The sequence below is a fragment of the Gymnogyps californianus genome, chromosome Z (assembly GCF_018139145.2).
Source record: "Gymnogyps californianus isolate 813 chromosome Z, ASM1813914v2, whole genome shotgun sequence".
Taxonomy (NCBI): domain Eukaryota; kingdom Metazoa; phylum Chordata; class Aves; order Accipitriformes; family Cathartidae; genus Gymnogyps; species Gymnogyps californianus.
Window position 1 is genome coordinate 49,464,333 of NC_059500.1, and position 26,955 is coordinate 49,491,287.

General features: G+C 36.1%; 1 protein-coding gene across 1 annotated transcript in view; it reads right to left on the minus strand.

Moving 5' to 3' along the window:
• The window catches only part of CCDC171 (coiled-coil domain containing 171), a 151,859-nt gene that overhangs the window by 75,335 nt on the left and 49,569 nt on the right, over positions 1–26,955 (minus strand). Inside the window, exons 10-19 of the mRNA XM_050913494.1 lie at positions 26,192–26,295; positions 23,272–23,361; positions 21,146–21,346; positions 19,068–19,235; positions 16,944–17,132; positions 10,824–11,328; positions 9,957–10,073; positions 4,283–4,509; positions 3,409–3,591; positions 1,527–1,712 (exon numbers count right to left, since the gene is read on the minus strand). Coding sequence (XP_050769451.1) covers positions 1,527–1,712; positions 3,409–3,591; positions 4,283–4,509; positions 9,957–10,073; positions 10,824–11,328; positions 16,944–17,132; positions 19,068–19,235; positions 21,146–21,346; positions 23,272–23,361; positions 26,192–26,295 — 1,970 coding nt within the window. The remainder of the gene's footprint in view (positions 1–1,526; positions 1,713–3,408; positions 3,592–4,282; positions 4,510–9,956; positions 10,074–10,823; positions 11,329–16,943; positions 17,133–19,067; positions 19,236–21,145; positions 21,347–23,271; positions 23,362–26,191; positions 26,296–26,955) is intronic.

A 26,955-nucleotide genomic window follows, 5' to 3' on the forward strand; every position in this document is an offset into this window, starting at 1 on the left:
AAACAGAAGCTGTGAAATCTAATTCAGTATCCCATAATCCATGTAATAGATTTGTTTAAAACTCCACCCTATATTTTAAATGCCTACAATTGACTTTTTGTTTCATTTCCTCTGAACAAATGTAAAGGCATGTTTTAGATATAAAGTAAAACATGGCGAAATACCATGCACTAATGTATAAAGAGTAGACCCTAATGAAGATTTCAAATAACAACTGTCAAATAACGTCTTCTATTCCTTCCCTTCTTTATGATCCTAATATCCATTTAAAAATCTTGAATCAAGTATTTCCCAAAGAAATCAAACACAAGGCTAATGGCTGATATATAGTGCAGTTGTATCTGAAACAAAAAAGCAACAGTATTAACAAGCAACCTGACTTAAACATTAGACAAGTTTATTCTTACATTGAAATGAAACACTCAAAGTTAGGGGACTGGGAGGGAGAAAAAACATAAAACCCAACAGGTAAATTGGAAATGTCATTGTCTTTCACCCTTAGTGAGGTAATGCATTTTTAGTAAATAATGCTGCTAATGAAAACCCTCCTTAATAAATTTAACATCCTTCAGCTTCCTCCAGTGTACATCACTTCAACTCTGCTGCAAGTCATCCTCCTTGACATCCATTTTCACTGTTATCTTTTCAACAATGGTTTCTGACATTTCTACTAGTTTTGAAGCTTGCATCTTTTTGGTTCTCCTCCCGCCTCTTGACATTTCTTATCACTTCCTCCCTAAATTCTCCTCAGAATCACAGTGCTTCTATTTCTCAAAATACCAGTGAAGCAGACTCTTTTGCTCAACTATCAATTCACAGAAGAATACTGGGAGGTGGAAAGACAGTAGTAGGGCTCAAGAGCAGACATGAGCAGCAAAGCTTGCTTTAAACAAAAAATAAATAAAAGCTGCAGAGTTCAGGTCACCACACATTACTGACCTGCCATCAAAAGGTTTCTTCTCTTCCCATGTTAGATATCCACCTGGTTTCAAACCTCTTATTCTCTCTCTGCTCATCTCTTCCCTCATTACTCATTATGTCTAGGGAAAATTCTAAATCCTGATGAAAAAGGATCTTTCTCTACTCTCACCTAGCATATTCCAAACTGACAAATGTATTCTCTACCCTAAGATTATATTCAGGAAACAGCTAATCCAGGTTTTAAAATATTCTGATGATCGCTATCAAAAATCAAAGTATTCCTGTATTTCTTCCTTCATTTTTCCTATAGTCTGCAAACACCTCATGATAGCTAGAACTGCTGTCTCTTATGTATCATGTAAAATCCAGACACTTCACATATTACAGACATTGGTGTACACCGCCCAGTCTCAAAAGCAGAAAAGGGAAGTTATACCTTGAAGTTTCTTCTTGAAAGTGTTTTCTGAGTACCCTAAAATTCCAATGGACTAAGTAGTATGTGTGCATTTACTCCTATAATTTTATTTACCCAATAACTGCAAGATTTGGCTTATTCACTAAAAGGTAAATGTCTGGTGCCTGTTGCAGAAGGATAATCATCTTACCTTTACAGTTTCACTTAAGACTTGGTTTTTATCTGCTTCTTCACTGGAGTGTAATTCCAGTTTATTATTTAACTCCTGTAGCTGTTGCGCCTGTTCATTCAAAAGCACTTGTGCCTGATGCTCCCGATGTAATGCATTATTTAATTCTTCACATGCAATTTCAAACCTCTCATGGGTGATCAGTTTCTGATAAGGGAAATAAATTGTGTTTGATTGTGTAACTATATTCACTTGCTTACATGCTTGACTTTCAAAGTTCCACTTGCAAACATATCAAATTCTAAAACAAAAGTGTGCTAATGATGAATATTTAGGTTTCTTAACATTAAGACAGATCACCGAACAATAAAATGGCAGACAACTTTATTCACTGTATTTTTTCAAAAAAGCATTCAGGGTATTGTAAACAGTATGCATTCATTATTCTATTCAAATTAGCATTCCAGGTTGTAAAGAATCAATATTTAGAAGGAAATATGCAGATCAGTGTTCCACATTTTAGTGCATATCTTATTAACCCTTGTAAACGTCTTCCTGGACTCTTTCTCCCCTCCCCAGAATGTTCCAGAAAGAAGAAATAATTCTTCAAGGAAAATCATGATCTACATTTGAACGACAATCTAAACTGTGACAATTTCATCTAACTGTCCCATAACTGTAAGGGAATAAAACCCATTAAGAACAAAACTGAAGATGATTAGATATAACCTTGTCCATTTGAGTAAAAAAAATCCATTTTACCAGCTAGGAACGGGAAGGAGAATGGATGTGAAATCATCTATTAAACATTCTCTGCTTGGAAGTGTTTTGATTGGGACACACTGACAGGTCTACCAACTAGGCCTCAGGATCAACACTGGGCACAGCGACAGAAAACGCTGCTCATTCTGGGACATGACTGTTTCAGTTATGCTGTGCACCTTTAAGCATGTATAAGAATCCTTATCCATTCACTTTCTCAAATAGCTCAAATGTTAGCTCAATTCTGAATGCAACCTATGGAAAATAAGCATAGGAGGAAAGGTGCCCAGTGAACCTCCAGCATGCTAAAGCAAGACAAGTTTCTTCCCCTCCAACAAGGACTGAAGGTACGGTTCCATAAGTATGACAGGCAACAAACAGACAACCCACAAAATGGCATCAACCCCTCCAACACCGTGTCCATTGCTTGCTGTACTGTGGCTTCAAGTGGTTAAGGAACCTTTTTGTTCTCTTTTCTCATTCCTGCCAGACAGTGCTATTTACAGGCTAGTGGACCCATAGTGTTTAAGTAAATCGATCAGTGTTTAAGTAGATAGTGAAAGGGTCAGAGGAATTTGGCGCATATGTGCTACTGAGAATGCAGAAGAGGGCTTTTTTTTTTTCCTTGCCATAAACTTAGTCCTTCAAGGAAACAGTCACACTAAAATTTGCACTGACTAGCTCAGGATATAACCCATACTCAAAGACACAGTCAAATGTCTATCATAATATTCAGCAATATCCATGCAGAATTTAAAATACTACATTTATGCTTCATGAACTTCTCACGAACATACTTATTGGATACCCTCACCCCAGCTGACTTTACTGTGTTGAGGTGAAATCTATAAATCCTTTTAGGGTATATAAATCACACCAACATTTTCAACATATGGAAGAAAACCTGGGTTGCTGAAGACCAAACATGTAATTCACACACAATATCTCATTCTACAAATCAAAGAGAAACTCCTGTGGAAAGGGGATACTTCATTTAGTGACATTTACAAGGCAAGTCTTCTGGAAAATTCTGTTAATAATAGATTGATTTTATACTTGTTTTTCAAAAGAACACAAATCAAAAAATGTGTAAAAAGAAGGATCTCTTGTAAGCACTCTCCTCTAAATCAAATATACTTACAGATTGCTTAAACGTATTTAATTGCTCTTGCAGGCTCTGGGCTTTATCAGCTTCTTTTTTCATCTCACTGAAATTCCATTTGAATTCTGCAAGTTTTAGGCGCAGTGAGCGGCGTTCCACCTCTGCTGTATGAAGTCTTTGTGTAAATTCAAATATTTGCTTCTGCAAGGATGCTATGCATTTCTGTTAGTAAATAGAAACAAATTCATGTGCTATAAGATGTGCTATTTTAGCAATAAAATCAATCACATTTAATACCCAAGCAAATCAGACAAAGCTGTCATTTTGTCCTCCATCTCTAAAAGACACATACGAGTGCAAAAACGTGAACCTGTTTCACCTACTGTTGAGGGTTACTGAAAATTCTGTTTTCACAGAGGTACCTGTTTTCACATAAGGCCCACAATAAAAGACAGATCACGTGAGAAAGAGTTTATCCTTTCATTTTGGTTAAAGGGAAGAAGGTTATCTTTACTGAAAGGTAGAACGGTAAGCAGGAGAAAAAAATAAGAGAAAAATAAAATTAAAAAAAAAAAACCACAAAAAAACCCCTTAACATTTAGTTAAAGCCAAAAGCAAGTTTATTCTTATAAAACAAATACAATTTCAGTAGAGCTTTAAAAAAAAAAAAATCTTTCTTGGATACATCAAATATCTTCTTAAAATTCTTTGACAATAAAAGAAAAGATCTATTCATGCCCTAATGCTTTTGGGTGTTGCAAATCAACTTCTGATTTTCTATATAGTTGACTTCAATGTAACAGACTCTTTAACAACCTGAAACAAAATTAATGGTACTATCAAGAGAGCTTCACCGTAACATTTATGCTGTGAACCTACTGTTTACATGAAGTAGCACTACAAATACACATACCATAATGGGTAGTCTGTCACACAATCCAGCTTCCAGGGCCTGGGTATTTATTTTATGAAGTCCATGAGCCAGCCTCTGTACCAAGGAGTCCTTCTCCAGATAAGTAATGCTCCTGCTGCTGTCTAGTGGAACAGTCTCCATTATGACATTCAGCTTGTCCATAAGTTTTGAAAATGAGTTCCTGGCTGCACTTACAAGTAAGTGTCCAGAAAGCCAGGGCTCTGGATCTTTAAGAAACAGCAACAACAAAAAAGAAACATCAAGTAGGTTATTAGTTTCACGCTTTTCCAGCAGAAAAAAGCAAAAAATAGCATCTTTAAAATATTCAGTAGGAAATTTCCATTAAAGAGTGGAAGATTGAGCTCACACGAGTATCTCAGAGAGACTTTGGGACAAATTCTGTATTTAGCAATGAACACTCTACTTCTATCAATCTTTGGATGGAAGGGTAGGATAGGATTCTAAAGATTAGGATTTGTTTGTCAAAGAATAATTTTCCAGTTGTTTTCATGTTCTCCTCCAATACTATACTTTCTTAAGACCTTCTTGGGTGTTCTAATTTTGAAATTCAGAAAACATGTAAGACAGATACAAGCAAATGCAAGCCAGGTCAAGTATGTCAGATGTGATAGCACATGGTAAATCACTTTATCGCAATATTTACAATGCAAATTTCTGAGGGTTTCCTGACTCCTCTTCCCTCCCCTCTATAGATGTCTAAATCATTCGCTGTTGAAAATTAGTGAGGCTTCGTACCTTAATGCCATACTATTTATATTCTGAGACAAGAGAATATAATTTACCTTATTCCAAGGCAATTAAAATTTTACAGCTACAATTACTTATTTCCCCATAGGATTTTGGTAATCATCCTTCTCATATAATGGACTTAAGGCCCCAGCACACCCAACATGTCCTGCTTACTGCTAGATTCGTCAGGTCTGTAATTAATAATTGTGTTTAATGTTGATAAATAAAATTGTCAGTGCTCCTTCCACTAATTGGTATTCCAGATAACAGTTAATAGGTTTATTTATGCCTTAATAAAAGTCTTGTAATTTAGTTTTCCCTCTGCTAGGCAGGTCTTAATCTGTCATTACTTGTCTTATGATACTATCAGTGTAAGATGACAAGCATGGAAGAGCTTATTTACATTCAGTAGTACAGCAGATCTCCTGTTGCTACAGTGAATTAAAATATTTACTTAAGAGTATAAACAGAAAAAAATAACCATAGCTTTTTTAAGTTAAAGAGTTTATTTTTATACATTGCAAGGATAAAGCCAAAGGTTCAAAGCAAACAAAATGTGATTATTGATATTTTTAGATTACAATTCTCATCATAAAGAATTTATCATTTACACACGTGATGAAATTTATCTGTAAGCAAACAAAAAAAAAGCACATGATAAAGTCAAATATTCTTTTTTCAGAGCCATTCTCCTGCTTGGTTTGAAAATACCACCATTCCAATGACTCCTGTGGTTAACTGCAGTACCATTTTTGAGTACACGCTCCCATAACCCCAGCTAGTAGTAAATCTGCCTTTTCTTCCTGTCTAAGATAGCACTCTTCCTACTCATCTTTAAAGCTAAAAATCTTATCCAGCATTTTTATCTTGCAGTTCAACTAACAGAACACCCTTTGAAATAAAAAAAATATTATTCTTCTCATACCCAGAAGAAACTGCTATTGTAATGCTCTGTCTACTTTAGCCAAGGCTCCTCTCTTTTCCTTATGTTGGTTCTCTATTACCAATCACATCAAAGATAAGCTATCTTCATCATTTTAACTCTTATCACAGATTATCCTGTCCTACCTGTCTTTCAGTTTCAAAACCCATCTCTTTTCTCCAGTCATGATGCATTCACTAGTTTGTTTAGTTAAATTAACGTAAAATTAAAACTAGAACATTTGTACTGCCTTCCATGTAAGATGACACCAAAACCTTCTTAAAAACTCTCATTTGCCGTGATTTTTGCTAAATATCAAAACAAGGATACTGTCAATGAGCTACTGTTCCTTCGTTTTTCCTAGTACTTCCACCTGGTATCTCATTTTACGTGAGACTGCTTGCCTACCAGAAAACTTAGTATTTCTCCATACCTGCAGTACCTAGGATGGCAGCCCCTTTCCCTATGTCTAGGGCCTCCAGTTTAACTGTATTAAAAAGAAATTAATAATAGTTCAGGCAATCGTGTTGTAGCACTTTGAAGCGATCACTCCACTTCATAACCAGGATTCCCGTTATTCAGTACAGTTCAGCATCCACAACTTAAGGCACTTTCTTGGGATGGGGAATAAAAAAGCAAATCATCACCTCTGTTTATTTTTTTTTTATGAAGAGTAGTTTGGAGTAAATACACAGAAATATGTTGATCCAAGTTACTGACTGCTTTGAAAGACAAAATGAGACTATAATGCAATTCCACAAGGAACTGTATCTATAATCATTGGGAAGAATATACGGTTTAAGCATATACATTTTAAGTACCTGCCCATGAAGGATCAAGGAATTACAATAAAAGCATTAAATGATGTACATTGTGATGTGTATAAGAAATTATTAACACAAATACATGTATATCACAAAGAGCAATTAATTCTTACATTAAACAAATGAAGAAAAAGACAATTAGAAGTGACAAATCTTACTTCACTGACAGATGAAGAAAGAATTCTTGTTCACTCTGTTTTGGTGAAATAGAACAGTCAGCAGGATGAACTCAGTAGTACTACACAAGACTAAAATTTTCATGCTAATCTTCAAAAGATTTGCGTATGTAACAGTTGATGATATTTGTATTCAAAAAGCTTGACCTTGACTTTCTCTAGTTTATTGCAGTACAGATTCTGTTCAAACAAACCTACAAAACTAACCTTACAAAAAACCAAACCAAACCAAAAAACCCCAACACTTTAATGAACTTGTATTCAAACTGAAGCTAAGAGATCATTCCAAGACACATGCTGGAATGAGAACCAAACTAATGAATATTGTGAAGGGAAATGATCATGAATGTCACACCAAAAACACTTTTTTAAAAGTTAAAAGCTCAAGAAATGTGCTTCAAATCACCAGTGCGCACAAGCCCAAAAATTCCAGTGTTATGTGAGTGATCCGGATTTGGTTTCTTTCAACTGCCTCAAATGGTTCCTCAGAACCTATCCATCTCTAGAAGTAATATTTAAGACACTAAACCATTCCGTATTGTAGATCCAGATAGCACCTTCTAGTGCCTGCTCTCTCCTGTGATGTGCAGCCTAATCTGGAACTGCCATTATTTCAAGATCTGAAGAGAGCAGATGCCTCTCAGATTGCCTATTCACATTAAAAAAAAATTCAAAATCATTTAAGTCAGTTTGAAGGTTTAAATCCTATTTGAAATATGACTTACAGAACATAAAATAATTTCCTAAGTATGCAAGCTTTCTTTCAAATATATTCCTTCAGAGCCTTATCACTTCAATACTTCTGGAAATTTCATATCAAACTGTCCTGGTTTCGGCTAGGACAGAGTTAATTTTCGTCCTAGTAGCTGGTCTAGTGCTGTGTTTTGGATTTAGTAGGAAAATAATGTTGATAACACACTGATGTTTTTAGTTGTTGCTAAGTAGTGTTTATACTAAGTCAAGGATTTTTCAGCTTCTCGTGCCCAGCCAGCAAGAAGGCTGGAGGGGCACAAGAAGCTGGGAGGGGACACCATCAGGACAGCTGACCCAAACTGGCCAAAGAGCTATTCCATACCATATGACATCATGCCCAGTATATAAACTGGGGGAGCTGGCTGGGAGGGGGAGTCCTGGCTCGGGAACTAACTGGGCATCGGTCAACGAGTGGTGAGCAATTGCATTGTGCACCACTTGCTTTCTATAGTTTAATTCTTTTAGTATTACTGTTGTCATATTATTATTATCATTATCGTTGTTTTTCATTCCTTTCTGTCCTATTAAACTGTCTTTATCTCAACTCACGAGGTTTTTTCCTGATTCTCTCCCCCATCCCAGGGGTGGGGGGGCAGTGAGCGAGTGGCTGCGTGGTGCTTAGCTGCTGGCTGGGGTTAAACCACGACACAAACTTTAAATTATTTATTACTATTTTTTGAACCAAAGGTTGTTGGAAGACTTTTGATCTCATGAGCAACAGAATTCCAAGTAATACATGAGCAGTTAGATCTTGAGGTTTTGTGAAAATGACTTAAAATAGAGATAAGCTATGAAAGAATCACCAAACTATCTATGGCCATAATATTCTCAGCATGGCTTTTCCTAACTCTCAAAACCAAGACTGTGTTGAGTGCAGAGATATCAAGTAAATAGAGTCCACCAGAATTCTCATATACTTCAATACTGGCAAAATATCATGAGGTTTAGCATATTCTAACTAGTCACTTCAGCACATCGATGCTGCTGTAAAGTTTGTCTTGATTCTTTTTCAATTTGCTGTTCTTACTCAACACTCTCTACACAGGAACACTTGCAGTATAAACCCTGTAAATATTCTGAAACACAGTTCAAACTTTGTTTTGTAAAGAAGTAAATTTAAATTACTGAAAACAGGATGATCAAAAAAGAGAGCACCTGAAACTGAATCAGAACACTTTTAATTCAATGGCTGACTTCTGGTACCATTTTACTGTTCAGGCTTCTGGGAAATGTATCGCCTTCTCTCTGTCCTGCTATTTCCCTTTATTCCCATAAATTATCCTTCCTTTAACATCCTTTATTCTGTGACAGAATTGTTGGAACTTTGAAACTACTAGGTACCAAAGAACTAAGAATCATAGCACTGCAGAGGAACCAAGTGAAATCTTGTATCAGTCCTCACTGCAAAGAAATTCAGGAAGATAGTTAACAGCTGGGAATCAAGAGGTGACATTTCCAGAGACCGGCACTAAAATTTTCCATAGGCATAGTAGAAATCTATACAAGGAGAGACTGAGAAAATTAGGGAATCCAGACACAAATCTAATTAAGCATATACTTAGAGAGGGAACACAGTAGATATATAAAATCAGGACTGCTATACATTGTGTAAATTGAGAGCATTTTATTTCTCTCTCAAAAACCACAAGATAGCAAGTAAACCAGATGAAAATAGTATCCATCAAATTCAACTGTTTTCCAGATTTGGAAATTCTAGATTCATATCATATAAAATACAGTAGGAAATTATTTCATTTCAGTCAGTAGCGGTACTGTCCTAGGTTGAATATGTGCCAGTTTTAGGGGCTGCACTTAAGAAATACACAGATCAAATATACAGAAATGATGTACATTTTCTCTATGGAAAAAAATACTTTTCGAATGTTAGAATAGTGGAACAAGATAACTAGGAAACTTGTAAATATTACTTCATTGGAAGCTTTTAAGAACAAGTTAGCCAAATACCTATTGGCGTGGTCAGGATGGTTTTTTTCTGTCTCATAACAAAGCAGGCAAAACTGTTTATATGCTTTCTAGAAGCACTCTCCAGCCTTCTGTTTCCATGACTCTATATATCGAAATGACAAAGTATCATATCACCAATTAAAGAAAACTTACCTGTTCCAACAATACAGCTCTCCAGAGATTTGATCCAGAATAGTTTAGATAAAATCCTAAAGATGGAAATGATGTAACCACCCCTACTTTTTTTTTTATCTTCTACTACAAGAATATACTTTTAAAATTACCTGTTTTGTTAACAACATCCTGTAATTCAGTGACAGAACTGATTATTGCAGCAAGGAGGTTAGAACTAGTAAACCAGCTGAGTGCTTCAACACAGTGAATTTGTTCCTCTTCGCGACCTGTGAAACAGATGTGTAGCTAGCAATAAAACAGAATAACTTAGATAAGGCACACTACTATCTCCAACTCTTTCAGAAACTGACCAAAACTAAGTATATAAGCCACAAACTAATTCTTCTTTCAGGACAACTTAGACTGTATTAAATATGCTTCCAGAACTACTAAAACAGAAAAGTAGATGGATCTTCTAGTTTGGGAAACATTTTTGATACCATTTATCCTTGTAGGGGGAAGCATGAGCTGGTCTGGTAACAGAAAGGGACAGGAAGACTACATAATCTCTAAAGAAAAATTTAGAAATCCTATACTGATATTTTACCTGAATCAGAAAACAACTTTTTGCATTTTTAGTAGGAAATAAATATTAAAAGTGATTAATAAAAGAACAGAAAATATCTTTTCAAAAAATATGTTGTCAATCATTTAGGAACTTTACAAGATATCTACCACAGAGAAGATGCGGTAGCACCTAGTTCCGAAATCCATAATGTGAATGTGAAGGATATCAAACAGTACGAATTCACATGTGTAGCTGTAACTCTACTTTCAATGCTTAAAAGACTAAGCATTTCCTTTTAGGGGAAATGACATTTGTCAAGAAATCCAGAAATCACAAATCCAGAAATTACATTTGTCAAAATGTCATTAAATTTTTCTTTACACTCTATTAATAACAACACCACTATTTGTTATTCACTAACCATGTAATTTGACATAACACTTATCAAAGAAGAAAACAATTAGCTTACTTGACAGATTACGCTTGCCTTTGGAGTCTCCTATACAAACTAGAATTCCAATGCCTTCTTTGAAGCCATTTACCCAGGAGAAGAGGGAACTAGAAGACTGGGCTAAAACTTTAAGTCTGTTAGCTGCCAAAACTGCAATCACACCTCTTCGGAACACATGAATCAGGCCTTTGAATTTTCTTTTCTTCAGTTTTCCTTCATCTTGATTGTCTTCCTCTACATCAGAGAGAGCATGAACTAGGGTCCTAATCTCCTGGTTCACTAATTCATAAATGTTGACCTGATCCTGGAGAAGGTCTCTTTGGGAAGACATAGCACATGATCGGCCATAGAGAGGATACAGGGCACCTGCCAATAGTGCACAGGCTGCCAGGAGAGATGAATGCTCCTTCTGAACCTGCATTAACGTATTTTTCACAGAAACATTTTCAAGGGCCAATTTCTCCCGTCTTTTTTCAAGGACATAAATTTTTTCCTTGTTTTTCTCTGCTGTTTCTTGGTATTCCTGGGATAAGGGGAAAAAACAAACAAAACCAGAAGAAATATTAACTAGAAAGTATTTTTTAAAATAACAAAATAATTTTTACCTGACAAAAGCTAAAAGAAAATGATTTTTTTTTTCAGATTCAAATAACACATTAAAGGAACAAAAATTATTAGTAATGACTGTCAAAGTAACTCTCCTAGCAAACAGTTACAGAACGAATATATGAAAACAAATCAATAGTAGGAGGAAAATTTGCACAATCTTCAACTATAAATGGACTCCAGATTTCTGACAATAATCCACTAGTACTGTGATAGCCCACAGAAGGTCCAACAGTCCCAACTGTCCAACAGTCCACAATACAGTTTTACGAGTTGCCTTAACAATAAGCAATTACACGCTCCAATTTCAGAAAGAACATTGCTCTTCAAAGCAGAAAAGAAAGTTAGTGTAAGAGAGAGGAAAAAAAGAAGGCAGACTCTGGAAGATAAACCTAGACAGATTGGCAGCAGCTGGGAAAGGGGAAGTAAAGGTGATCTCTTAATTACTTTGTAATCAACCCCCTACTTATATATTCACAGATTAATTAGGTCTCATACAGAATTGAGTTTTCAAAAGAACAGTGTAATACAGATATTTTTATTTTGACTAGTGCCATTACAGGTTTTTTTCAACTTGCAGAACATTTTTTCTTTTCCTCTATATGCACTGAAATAGAGAAAGAGGGAGATTTAAAACAGCAAACCGGGGCAGCAAAATGAAGATGTTAACAAGCCAGGGAATGCCAGGACTAAGGTTAGACCATGCAGACTGGCTGCTTTTGATAACATGCAGTTCTTGTACAGGAATCAAGACACTACGCTGGGACCTCAGAGACTTCGACTGGCTTCTTGACGCAGGAGGGTCCTCTGGGACTGGGACAACCACTTGAGGCTACATTTAAACAGGATCCAGTGGTATAAGGAGGTAACAAATTTTAGGCACTGTTCACAAAAAACCCACAAGCTCAAGTTGAATGCTTACGCTCCAGTTACAATACATGGACACAAAAAGGCAAACATGAGTGGAATGCCAAGTCCGTATGATGAAGAAAAGAGAGGATTATGCTAAGCTCAGCTACCTCTCTTAGAGCTATAAGCAACTTTGTTAAAAATGGGGTGAGGTTATTCCTGTTAGCAGTGGCCAAAAGAGAAGTAAAATGGGGTCATCCAGCCGCGTTCCCGTGTGTTCTATTTGGTACAGGTCCCAAGCAAGTGGTGAGGGGGGCACCCTAGTTTCTTCTCTCTCCTCCATCCTGCAAGCACAACAGGGGAAAAAAAAATACATAGCTATCCCTAGAACAGAAATAAAAGATTCCATGCTTCTACAGAGATGTATCCTAGTCAGTTCAGAATGTCTTTGACCAAATAAATTTTTTTTTTTTTTTTTTTGGAAGAGGAAGATTTTGTAGTGTTATTAAAATACTTTCAGTGATACAAAAATAGAGCAGGTAACTAAAAGATTTAATTACAAAATGCAATTTACAGGCCTCATGTCACTTTACTACTCTAAAATTAAGTATGAACAGGTACAATACTTTCAGTGCTACTGCATTATTTACAGTGTTTGATTTTTATAGAAAAAAACCCTGATAGCATGACTGGAAGGAACTGAAAAGGTAAGCTGAATTTAGAAAACAACTTATGGTTTCTGGCCATCACAGGTGAAAGGCCAATATCTGAGTAAACAAAGCGTGATCCCTACAGGGCTATTGGGCAGCAATACTAACATTCAGTGCTCTGGCTAATTAAAGCTTATTTTTTAAAAAAGCTTAGTGGTTTTATGCTTATGGTTATACGGTAATATGCAAAAGGCAACAAGACAATCTCTGACTACAGATATGTAAAAGTTTTGTAAGAAAATACATCTTGTTTTTACCAGCTAATAACTGCTTTTGTCTTACTCCACACTGTTTCTAGCGTGTTCTTCGAAGCTAAAAAGCACAGGTTTTGACAGGGACACAGAATTCTCTTCCTGAACATTGGCAAGCCGGCTGCCTTCGGTGTTTGAGCTTTGAGGGACACCTCACTGGGTTGCAGAGCTTGGTGGGTTCCAAGAATCCTTAACAAAAAATCAGGTGCTACTAGCAACACTACTTTTTCCTACTTCTTACTGGGTCCTTACTCTTTATTCTGGCATGAAAACAGAACTGTAAACTAGAAATATAATGACACTATGACTTCAAAAGGTTTTCCTGTATTTCAGCTGTTTTATTTTTCTAAATATATACATCTATACATCTAAATAAACAACATCAACACTGCTGTCCTCCATTTCTTTCCTGTGTTTTAAGTACATGGGCCAGACACGCCTATCAAAGACACTTGGTGGATCAGGAATAGTATAGTTATGTGCACTTCTCCTCCTTTTGCATTGATTGCACTGACTTTTGATACAATTGCAAGATACCACAGCCTTTAGCTAATTCACCTGCCTTGCTCTCAAAGCAAGGCTTCCAAACAACAAAAAAAGCCAATAAAAGACATTTTTTTCTCCCTAGAGGACTTTTTCCCTTTCCTATTTAGCAAACCTTTTATTTTTGTTGAAATTAACATTTTTAAAGTAGTTACAGGATTCTTCTCTTACAACATGTTTTTGCATATCAGAACAAAACCCTTCTATTTTAAGTGGTTGCCACAAAAAATGGGGACAGATTAATAAATGTCTACATAATAAACAAACAACAACTGATAGTTAAAATTCAGAAGACATCTCCTATGAGACTGTGCACAGTCTGAATAAATAATTTGTGTGAGGCTAAGGAACAGGCACAGTAACATTTTCAAAATGGCACACTATCAAATCAAGAGGACTGCACTCCTGCTGCAAAAGGCAAGGGAAAAGGATATGCATTTTAAGCTCCATTGACTCTCCAAACATGGAGACCACGGACAAAGAAGAGCAGTAGGTACAGAGTGCCTTGTTCACTGCTGATCTGTGATAAGGCCACACTGGGAACTTTTGCCCCACGGAAGAAACAGTGAAACTGCTTTCTGATTACACCATCCATCTGACCTACAGTAACAGCTGTGAAGTAGTACCTATTAACATCCTTGGATCCTATCTTGGAGTCAGGGACCCTGAACAGTACTGGCTGGGGACAGCAGCAGTGGCAGATGTCATTGCTGCTAAAACCTCCAGATTTTTCAATGTTACATTTTAATCATAAGGAGACCATTCTGAAAAGTCCTAACTCTCTACTGCAGTTCTAAGAAACCAAAACAGTAATTTCCAAGATACGTTACTCATATTGCTGTGCAGTTAGAGCCCTCAGTTAATTCCTGAGAGTCTGAACTGACAGTCTTCAGTTTCCCTTCACACATGTACCAACAATTGGAAAAATTAAAGAAGTCTCAATCCAGGAGCTCTGAGGAGAAAATGTCTAGAAGAAGGCATGGAACGTTGGTGGAATACAAAGTTACAAACAAAAGGATGCATCCTATGATGTACCATTAGCTTGCTACAGGACAGCAAAAATCACTCATCTTCCCTTTCCAGAAAGGAACTAACACCTACAAGCGATTAGTTCATTACACTGCTTGTAATTAACACTCAGATCTTTGGATGGAAAACACAGCAAATTGCTACAGTTTCCTTGTAGTGCTAGAATAAATGTCCTAGAGTGATTAGACCCACAGTACAATGAAATACAGAACACTGGCAAATTATATTCCACTTACACTGATTGTATGTTTCCTATAAAATTTAATGAATAAAGCCTGCTAAAATAATTAAATTTAAATATTGCATTCTGTATCTTTATGTAAACACTGGCACTCAGTAATATCTAAAAGACCCTTTGAAAGCATTCTGTAACTTGCAGCACATTTTTCCTTTTTTCCTATGGAAATAAGGCTACAACATTAGTCTGTCCGTACACCTCTGATCCAACAGAGTAGTGATCTTGCAGACAAATATATCTAACAGGCTCAAAATGCAACAGGTAAAAGACAGTCAAGTCTTACGAAAAACAAGCAATCAGGATTAGCACAGCCCGAACAGCAGACATCCATGGACCCTACGGATCCCAGAAAGGAAAAGGCTTAATCTGGTATTTGCAGGTCCAAAGTCAGTCACAAATTAGAAATCCAGAAGGAATCAGACTTTATTCTTCCCCGATTGACACTGAATGGTAAGGAAGGCAAACTGGAACATGGGATGGAAAAAAGATGAGATAAGTTTTGTGAATCATCTAAGTGAACACAGACATTGCGCTGCCTGGATTACAACACTACCAGCTTGTACTCCAACACTACATAACCTGTGTTAGAAAACATGCCCAGATGTTTCTAAGGCAAAGCATTTCCCTTTTAGAAACCCAGTACAGCAAGCTGACAGATAAAGTCTTTTCCAGAAGACACGCCTAATGCACGCTCCACAAAAGAGAGCCATCTTTTCAGTACATGCTCTGCTTGCTGTCTACACAATTCAGCTGAGAAGACTGGCAGGTTCAGCACCGTCCCGAAGAATGGCGCAGTACTGCACAGCACCAATTCTCCACAATACACTAGAGTTCTGAAGTAGATGACTCAGACCTTTCTTTTGTGCAGCATCCACAGGAGGTAGAAATCTAAATTGCATAACTCCACTTTTTCTAGGAAGGAAAAGTAATTTTTAAAATAAAAATTAAGCTTCCTCATTTCATTATTCTTTTTGTTGGCAATGATTTCGTAAGATGAAACTACAGGATGCTGGGGGACCTTAATATAAGTCTGGATGTCACTTATTCCACTCATAGGGATGTTTTTAGCATTGCCAATATCCAATGTGAAATGTAAATATCAAGCAAAAAATATATACAACATTTTAACTCATTCCCAAGAAATTACCATAAACTGCTCTGTCTAAAGAATACTTCATAAATACATTTTTTGGAGTGCAAAGACTTCCAAGCCCAAAATCTGAGTCAAATACAGCATTCTTCTGATGAAGTAAGTTTCAAGTGGCAGTCACAAATTACACGGCATACCTTTCCTCTATTTCACACCACTTTTAACTGAAACATGTGTAAAGGAATGTGACTGTAAAGACAGTGAATTGTAGTTGCAGAATAACAGTGAAAATTTTCGATTGCAAATAACTTTTCTAACAATCAGTGACAATATTTTTACACTTTTGAACCCCTGCTCACTGTAGTATCTGTATAACCAACTCCTTTAATACTGTTGAAAGCTACCACTGTAACTGCTAATTGGTTCTTAGGGTCAGAATGTATATACCTAAATCTATCCCCAGATGACACCACATTACTGTTACTCTACAGAGTCTTTGCAAAGCATGACACTGAAAAAGTAACTGCTGCCCTATATAATTCTTAAAATAAGCAATTTCAATCTTGCAGCTTCAACATTCTCAAAAAAAAATCACTAGCAACTGCTAGACCAAATTAAGCAATTCATTTCTGGAATGTTTTAACAAAGTAATTTATTTCTTATTACAAGTGAAGTTAATACTAGCACAGTGTTGGGTTGTTTTATTTTAAAGATATACTGAAATTCCCAAACAACCTTAAATTGGTTAGGAAATTAAACTACTGAAATAATCCATTAAATATTTACAAAAAAAGAAAATATCAGAAGTTCATAGCACCATACCTGTGCCCTTGCATGAACTTCCCCAAGGAGACCTGAGTACTGCTGTTCCAGATACTTTTTTTGTTTCTGCCAACAGCTTTCCTGTGCTTTCATCTGTTCAGCCATTTTGCTGAAAGTATCTTCCTGGCTCTGCTGAAGCTCCTTCATAGTATCAGACTTGTTCTTACAAACATATTCTAGGTGAGATATCTGTGTGACAAGCATTTAAAAATAAATTCTTTTATGTCTCAAAACACCTTTTTACTTTAATTGTACCTATTAATTAAAGCACAGACTATTCCAGCATAAAATCTAAATTGTAATTTCTTCAACATATTTATTAAAACTAAGTAAAAGTGTTTCATGACAGATTACTTACTTGAATCTTGCAACAAAACTGAGACATATTTTTGAATAATGAATTTTCCTTGGTTTCAGTTTTGCCATCCTTATACCACCTTGCAGATATCTGTTGCCTTCTTTGTTGGAAACTTGAATTGGACACTTCCCATATTTTTTTGAAACAAGTGCATTAAATCTTTTGCTGCTAAATTAGTACTCCGAGTATATCAGTCCTATAGTAGTTTGCAAGGACTGCAAGTAATAGTGAAAAAACAGCCCTTAATTTTATTTTTTGTTTTATTGGAAAGCCAAGACATCCCATATATTATTAAGTATTAAAATAATTTCACGAAATTTTAGCATACAGAATGTTTTTCTCACAAGTAGCTCATTAGTTTATGATATGTTTTCAACAAGCATGAAGGGATTCACTCTGTGGTTTAACTGTGCAGCTCCCATGCAAACTAAATGGTGGAATGAATCAAGCTAACAATGACCTCTAAATACACATGCCTACACTTTGTTACTAGAGAATATCAGCAAGATACCTTCCAAATAGATCACACAAAACCGCAGGAGAAAAATTTTGTTCTCAAAAAGTAAATACAACACGGGTAACAACACTGCCCCAAATCCCTGAAAAGCTGGTAAGTACATGAAAAGAGCCCTAGAGACCTCACAATCAATCTCAATAACCATACTAAACTAAAAAGCAAGAAACAGTAAGACATAACCCCCCCAAACACTGCCATCAATGTTCACTCCCTTCCCTTCCATTGCCTTTCCGCCTCTACTTCAAAAGGAAAATAGAAATGTACATCCAGTCTGCATAGTCCAGATTTTATATTATTCCTCTTTAGTAATTTCTGTTGACTGCTGGGGTATTTACTGAATGATGGGCAGCGTCAAAACAATTCACTGTAACCAGCCCTGTCCCTTACTCAGGCCAGAAGAGTGGTCACAATTCCAGCAGACGAGAAATGTCCGAAAGAGCTTTTCCCTTCCTACGCCTCAAGAACAAAATGTCAGGGCAGCCAAGATCTGGAGTTGCTCTACTAGACTGTAGGACTGGCCTGATCAATGGAGTCAGAACATGAACTGAAATACTAAAGAGTGGCATATGTCAGTCTGTGGACCCAGTTTAAGTTATTTAAAAAGAGGTCTTTTCTTTCCTAAAAACGCAGGAATTTCTGGGGAGAAAGGCCACATAAGCTTATTCACATTAAAATAATTCAGAAAAGTACAGCTTCTCCCTTAAACAAATATTGACAAGTTTTATAAAAATAAGTATTTTCTATTGTATTTCTGAATACAAATTCCATAATCCAAAAATTACCATTAAACCAAAAAAACACACTGGCATTTTTTCAGATAGTACCTCTGAATCATAAACATATAATTTAAAGATGATGTTCCTGAAGTAAGCGCATTTTGTTTCTGTTTTATGCTAAAATAAAGACTTGCTTTATTAGTGTAAATGACTAAGTTCTTTGAATTGCTTCATCAGTAAGATTAATTTATTTTCTTTTAATTAGGTCCCTGTGGCTAATATTGGCTAGTACTATTAGCATGTCCTGCACAGAAAGTGGAGCTTAGAGACTTCATACAGACTTCAGTCACATTTACATGCCCACAGCAATGGCATCAAACTGAGTTGTAGACAAGCCATAATTAATGGTATTGAATTATTAACGCCCAAATTCTTTTTGAAATAAGATGAATGTCAGTCCTTTTTAGTGGTACTGTGATATGGACAAATGTCACTGAATTTAATAGAGGTAGCTGGTGCCTAAGGACACTTACCTTCTCATTAGCCCTGTTGAGGTCTAAGATCAGGGCATCAACATTCTCCTGCAAGACTGCACAAAGCTCAGACCAAGAGAATCTATCTAGGATGCCTTCTGGTTGTTTTATAAGCACACAGCCTGCTACCAAACGCTGGTATAAGCTATGGAGGAAGGTTAGCTTGTCCTGAGACAAAAAGAAAAATTAACTGTTATATCTGAACAGTGTTAGAATCCAAAGAGATGCATCACATGTAGTAATGTGAGCTGCACACAGCTGAAAAAAATCCACAAAGCTCATCATCAAACCTTTTCAAAATTCCTCAATTCCTTGTTAATATTTGCAGTCATACATATTAAAGCCAGAATAAGAAAACAGTTTTACAAAATTTGTCTAATTAGACGTAGTATATAAATAAAGCCCAATCTTGCAATGGTCACAACCATGACCTAATAGAGATAAAAATTTCTGTGCTATTAGTAGATGCGATTTAATCATTCATTTTAACACTTTCAGGTACATTCAAATTGTACCCATTTCCAATATCTGCCTAGCATGCAGAAAATTGTCTGACTGGCTTGCAGCACAACACACTGTTTATACAACTATCACTCTGAAGTCTTTTAAAAATTGTTTTTGTGTGGGTTATGTATGACTAAATGGCTAGATAAAATAGGCTTATAGCTTCATCAGTTAAATTCCACAAGCCATGCCTCGTTCATCTACAGTGATTTTAGTCAGTAGTATAATAAATTGATGCAAGTTATAAATAAATTTCAGCAACAATAGCATGCAACAGAAATTCCAGCCTTCATCCTTTTAGTACATATATGCAACTTAGCAACTTCGATTAAGACAACAATAGAAAGCTGCACCTCAAAAGCCACAAGAAACAGAGCCTTTATTCAAAGTCAGTAAACCATTGTAAAGGTTCCCATTGTTTTCCAGGGGCCTCGGATGAGGCTTTACATTAAGAAATTGTGGATGACCGAGATGGGGAACTATGGTTTTTCTGAGCCCTTTCCATTATACTTAGGTGCATTTTCTCACAATTATTTCATGGTATTTTAGGCAATAAAAAATTGTAGTTTAGTTTAGTTTAACTCTATTTCTAGCAGATCTCCTCCTAATTCCCCAAGGAAAATCCAGTGTGCCACCATCATTACATTTTTGCTTGAGCTGTGATAAACCAAGGATGATAATTATCCATTTGGCATGAAAAAAGGGATCCCAAGACCCAAAATCAATTCACGCATGTTGAATGCAACCACAGTACTGCAGACATGCTGACTTTACAATATAGCCAGGCTTCTAGTTTCCTTCACTTTAATCACTATCTGATGTGTATAACAATTCCAGCTGGTTTATGTGGACACTATTTAAATACCAGACTGTAAAAGAGGTGGAAAGAATGTTTCCTTTTTACTCAGTTGGCATCCATGTCCAAATTTGTGGAAGTAATGAGCTCAATATGCACGACAACAACGATAAAGAATATCATTGCTATTGCTAGTACAGAACTGCTTTATTGGAGGGAAAAAGCAACAAAATTAACATCTGTAAACAAATATAAGGAGAGAGATAATAGTTCTGAAGTAAGATTTTGTGAAGTAATTCCCACATATAGCCCACCACAATGAGCGAACAGGTCACAAATAAGAATTTCTAGGTTTTGCGGCACGCAGGTAAAACTACCTTAATTCCACATTTGCTATCTATCAATTGCCATGTGAATCAGTAATTAACAACACAATGATGATACTAATGTATGTTCCAATTGTAAAACATTTTTGTTAACTTTGAATTTTAAAGAAAGAAATAATTGTTTGTCAGGTGTAGCTCTTTAAATAAACTCAGTTGTTCAAAAATTCAAAATACTGGAAGTGTTAAGCTATTAGTTCTGATATAGAAGAAAGGAGAACCAGTATGTCCTGAGATCTTGCAGATATTAAATACGTATTTCAAAATACGTATCTTAAAATCATATTTTGGGGATAAATCTGTTAAGACTAAGAGTAACCATCTGATGTATGTAAATGTATAAAGTTGAGATTAAATAAAGACTCTTTTGACAGTCATCTTGTCTGTGGTAATACCTCCATATCCTTCTGGTAAGCCCTGGTAAGCTTCTGGATTTCATTTTCAGATTCTGTGGCACGTACTTTCTCCTTCTCCCAGCATTGCCATACATTCTGTAGTTCCACTTTTAAAGTTCCTATTAAAGTCTCTCTGTCTGCACACTTAGTGTGCAGATGATTTAACTCTTTATTGGCATCAGCCAGGTTATCCTGAGCTTCCTGTAGAACAGAGGCATGGAACAGAAAGTCTGGTAAGAATTTTACTCTATAAAATGTCATCTTAGTCCAGTGTTCAGCATCTGAGGAAGTAAACAGTCATATAGCCACACGTGTTGAGAAGACTCCAGGCTAAGCTGACTGTATCTTGTCAATAACAGAATTTCAAAATTGACAACAGTCCTTCTCCACAGCTTCTAACTAGATGGCATCAGAAATCCATTTCTGAGAGTTAAAAGCTCCATGATGCAGTGACCTTCGGAATCCCCTCTACCCCCACAACTGAGATGCAGAACGCATGGACGCAAGTTATCCTTTGCAGAGTGGAGAGCTCTCAGAGCTAGTGAAAAGATACATTATTTTCATAAGTAAACCTCTGATCCATTACAGCTGAGTCGGTAGGCAACACAGACAGCTGTTGTTACCCACTATATTCTTTATCCGCATGACAAAACAAATGTGAGGACTCTCTTTGGAGGTTCGACCATAGGAAGAAACTAATAATCAGAAATGTTCATAAATACAATCATTATGTTACCAGTACCAAATCTCACAAGGTAAACAAAGAACTTAATACACTACCCCTTTTTAGCCAAAAGATTGCTGAGATGGAGTGGACAGATACACATGCTTTCCTCTCCTACAAGCACTGGATTTCCAGCACTGCTAAAGTTTGCTAAAGGTCAAACTGAAAGCATTGTTTGTTTTTCATAAAATCATAGCTGCTTATATAGGAAATATAATAGGAAAGATACTCCCAAATTCATCAGACAATGACAACTTTTATTCTTCTTAATTAAAATATTAAAAGATTAAAGCAATGCTAAATTTGTGACACAAATGTTTTCAGACTGGATTTAGTTTTCACTCATACATACAATTTTATTACCAAAAATTTAAAGAGATCAGAAACTGGTGTACTGCATAATAACCACCACCGTCTGCGTGTAGCAAATCGTTTTTGCGTGAAGAATACAAGTATCTGTTGCAATGGGTTGCAAAATTTTTGGGTGCCTTACAAAGGTGCTGCAACAGAAGCAGAAGTCTTCAGTCTTCTGAACATAAATTAGTAAAGAAAGTTCAGATCAGATGACAGGAGATCATGTGCAAGTATCAATTAATATGAAGATTCAATGAGTGTTGCAGAAGTATCTGTGACTAAACTGAAGTGATAAAGCAGCATATCCTCAGCAAAAGAATCTGAGAAACACTGGGAGTAGAGATATTCAGTTTTGGCAGTAATATAATACACTGCCACTTGGGAGATTAAGTTTAACCATGACCTCAGGACTTCCTTACTCCCTTGGCCACTGATGTAACCAGACAGGACATTACAGAAGTGGTGTGTCAGCCAAAAACAGAGACCAAAAATAAAATTCTTGTTCAGAAACTAAAGAAAAGAGTTTTCAAGTGTTTTTATCAGTTCCCAGGTAGATTTTACTCTAAGAAATTTTAGGCTGCACATTGTACAACTGCTAAGGATGACCTCATGCTTCATACATGCATTAACTTGTCCGACAAACACAAACAGATTAAAAAAAAAAGAAAACAAAGGAAAGGACATCTTTAATAAAATGTGCTTTCATATGAACAGAGGTAATTATATTATCTTCTCCTTTTCTTGAGAAAAACAGGAGGAAAAAAAATTACTGATGCTGGTTTCAATATAAAACAAAACTTTGCACAATTGATAAATCTATTTCAAATTATTTCAGAAGTGCAATCACTGAAATGATCAGTTACATAGTCTAAGGTGGTAACCAGAAAAAAGCAGCACAGCTTCACACAAGCTTGCAAGGTAAACTAGTCTGCTCAACAGAATACAATGATACAGAGACTTATTCTGATAAGAAAAAAAGATACCTTAAATCCAGAAAGATACTTTTTGCAGAACTTTCAAATTTTATGTTAAGTTCATGAAACCATACCTTAAGGTCTTGACTTAAAGCACACATTTTCTCTTTGGATATCTCAAGTTCTTTAGTCATCTTTTCACACAAAGCCTTCATTTTCCCAAGCTGTGAAAAATACGGAGGTCAAACAGGCTTTTACAGAAAGGTTACATAATCACTTGAATATAAAGGAAGAATTTTGTATATAAATGTGAAAAAAAATTGTTTTCAATTTCTTTGACAATATTTATACTCCATACAATCTAAATAATGTGCCTTTACAAAAGCACTAAATAACTCTTTTATAATGATTTAAGATAAATAGCAGTGGCAGAACCCCAAACTGACTCCACTATTAACTTTCCCATTAACTCTCACAATATCTAACAAAACCACAGATTGTGAAATGCATTTGAAAATGTAATAAATTCAGATTATGATCTGGGGACTGGTTCGAGAAAACAAGTTTTCAAAGTCAGTGGCCATTTGCAGAAATTGTCCAGCTACAAGCTTGGTCTCTACTTTTTACTGAGCATGGATGGTACTCACGTACCCGTAAAAAGCAGCAATGTTCCCAAGAGGCATGGTGACTAGTGAACTGTTTGTGGTGTTACAAGCAACTACCTTAGAGGTAGCTCATGACCATAATGTGTACTAGCTTCACTTTCCACTTTCATTATAATTTGTATCTTTGGTTACCTGATGATGAGGTTAGAAATAAAAATGTCTGAAAGAAAGCATCGAACAGAAATGTATTACAGTGCAGGTTACTGCCAGCACTTGAGCATTAAGGAGCAACTCAGAAGTAAAACATCCCATTTACAAAATTTACAAATTACTTTGGTAATTATATTTTTGTTTGATCTCAGATCAGGAGACCTGGCAGAACCCTTAGAAATAATTACAGTAAATTACAGAACGCTACTGGAGTATTTCCAGTCTTTTTGTTGGTTTACTAGCCTTCTCTCTCTCCCCAAACATACTCTAGCCTCTGCACTATACAGAAAGTCAAAAGCTTGTTATCTGTCAAAACCAAAACACTTACACACCTTTCAGTCACACAAATGAACTAGATCATTTAATCTAATGTTTAACACAGTAAGTTAAAGGTGACACATGACAAGTTTACCAGCATATTTCACGTATACATACAGGTGTACATGTATATTAATAAATCCATCAATACGTGGAGTCTTGTTGAAAATCTCTCTATAAAAAGAATCACTACATAATTACTCAAAACTAAACCCTTACTGCTGTGTATTAAAACATCTTGTTTTTATTGCACAGTGCCCTTCATAGTCCCTTCGTGCATTATTGTATTATTAAAAAGTTTTATTACTAAACATATCTAATATATAAAAAGCCAAAAGCAGTGTTATCTATGGGGGCAGGGGTAATCAAGAAGGACAGAGCACTGCCCCTTCTGTGCACCATGAAGGTGCTCGGTGATCTCTGGCTCCATATGACAACTTCAGGGTCAGTCACACACAGTCCTACTGGGAAGTCTTGTGGCAGGTCATCTGTTGGTCCTGCTCTGCTTGTGATTTATTTTCCTTGACAGTTCATTCTTCTTTCTGTCAGAATACTCTCTTTGCTTTCTTAGCAGCCACCCCCTCGGTCTCCCCACTGCTGTCTCTGGCACAGTTTCACAACAAAGCACATCACTAAGCCAAAGCCTGCTGAGTCGACTTTTCAACTGTGCTGCCTATCACGTGACATTCCTCCTCCCAAATAACAATTCGCTGTGGGTAATATGTTCCTAGTTACTCTGCAGCTTCCAGACTTGGGTCTCAGAAGAGTTTCATAATGACTATACACATCGGTTCTCTTATCTCACTGGGAGAGACCTAACAGTGCTTGCTGTTTACAAAAGTATAATTGTTTCCATGGTCACCTATTTTTGCGCCCATTGAACAAACTCAAAGGTCTTGCGGGAGACCATTCTTTTCCCAATAAAAGGGGCAAAGCTGATATACTTTTCTTCTGTTTGTTGTTGTTGTTGTTTTTTCTAAAACATTGTGAGTAACTAGCTAGACTATGCCTTTGTCAAAACAAAAGACAAAACCTAGAAATGAAAAAACAGTACTGGCATTTTTACAATCTTACCACACCTTGCCTTTCTGTATTTGCCAATTTTATCCAAAGATAAGCTAATTACAAGTTTGTACAGAAAGCTTTAACGGTGCAGTTAACTCCGCTCTACAGTCTTTAAAGCCACAAATTCATAAAACATTCACACCCAAGGGGATTAATTTAAACACATTAGCAACATAAATGAGAAAATAAATGCAAGATTTTGACTTTTCAGTCAGTGAAATAAAAGGCCAGTAGGACTGCATGGAAAACATTTTATTTTTTTCAATGGTAAGACTTCCAAAATTGAAATATTTCCATTATTGTCTTAGATAAAGAAAGTATTATCATGGTCCTATTTTACTTGAAAAGACCTCAAAATAGCACCAAAAGAGATTTCATCATAAACACACTCATCTCAGAAAATTATGCCACTTTTTAAATGTACAAGGGCACGCACATTTACATAACTGATACCAATGACTGTTGAGGCTCAAGTATTGTGTATTTAGGAATACTGCGGTATACACTGCCCAACTCTTAAATCATCATCTTTTAACTGAAATCCTAGATATCAATGGCTTGTTTTCTTGAATGTTTATTGAAAATAATAATCCCAACAGGTTTAATAAGAAAACAAAACCAAATTAAACTAAAAAGCAAAAAAGAAAAAACTTCTTCTCCCTGTCCCCCCAAATGTAAGTGAAACTTCACTGCAGGGCAAGCTTAGAGAAATAGTAGTGACAGAGATTATTTCTTTGGGTATACGTGAAGCTGTCAACTCAACATTCCCACTCTTCTGACCTTTTTTACAAGTAAAGCGTATGTACTGCTGCAGGCTGAAGGCGATACATATAGAGCCAAACAGTGCAAGTGTTACCTCATTAGACATATCTTCCAGCTTGTTCTGGTAAGCTGTCAAGGTATACCTCAAAGTCTCAAGGACAGAGAGGCTCGGAGGTTTATCTTTGTCCTTACAAGTGCCTGAAGAAAAATACAGAATGAAAATTAAGCCTTAAAGCCACAGAGAGAAAACTACTCACCCTGGATGAGAGGTATTAAAATTAGTTAGGGCTTCAGTGACAATACAAAACACTGAACAGTAGCCTTGTTTGCCACAAGAGATGCAGCTGAATAGCCATACTTTCACAGCAAATACAGCTGAAAGACATTTGTATAAAAGCTTCAATACAAGATACAGAACTGCAAATTCTGGATTACATTTCTACCTAATGTATTTGGTATGCAGTCTCGCATATAATTTCTACTGTGGTCAAGTCTGTGTCATTCAGTCAGATCAGCCAACTTTAAAACCACACAATAACACACTTTGAAAAACATGTTGCCTGAAAGTTATGTTACACTTTTCCTGACATTATTTTGCTGTTGTGACTAAGCATGCATATTATAATGTAGTACTTCATTTACTCAAAGCTTTACTGAGCCAAAGATCACATGACTATGTTTCGCTTGGAGAGGTCTTTAAAACCTTTTAAATGATCTTGAATTTCATTCCAAAGGAAATAATAAAAAAAATTTATTATCTGTCTGCAGAGTCCTACATAACGTTTCAATTATAAATCTTAAAGCTGATATATCCATTATATACACACTACACTTATTTATTAAACCTTTAGATGGAGA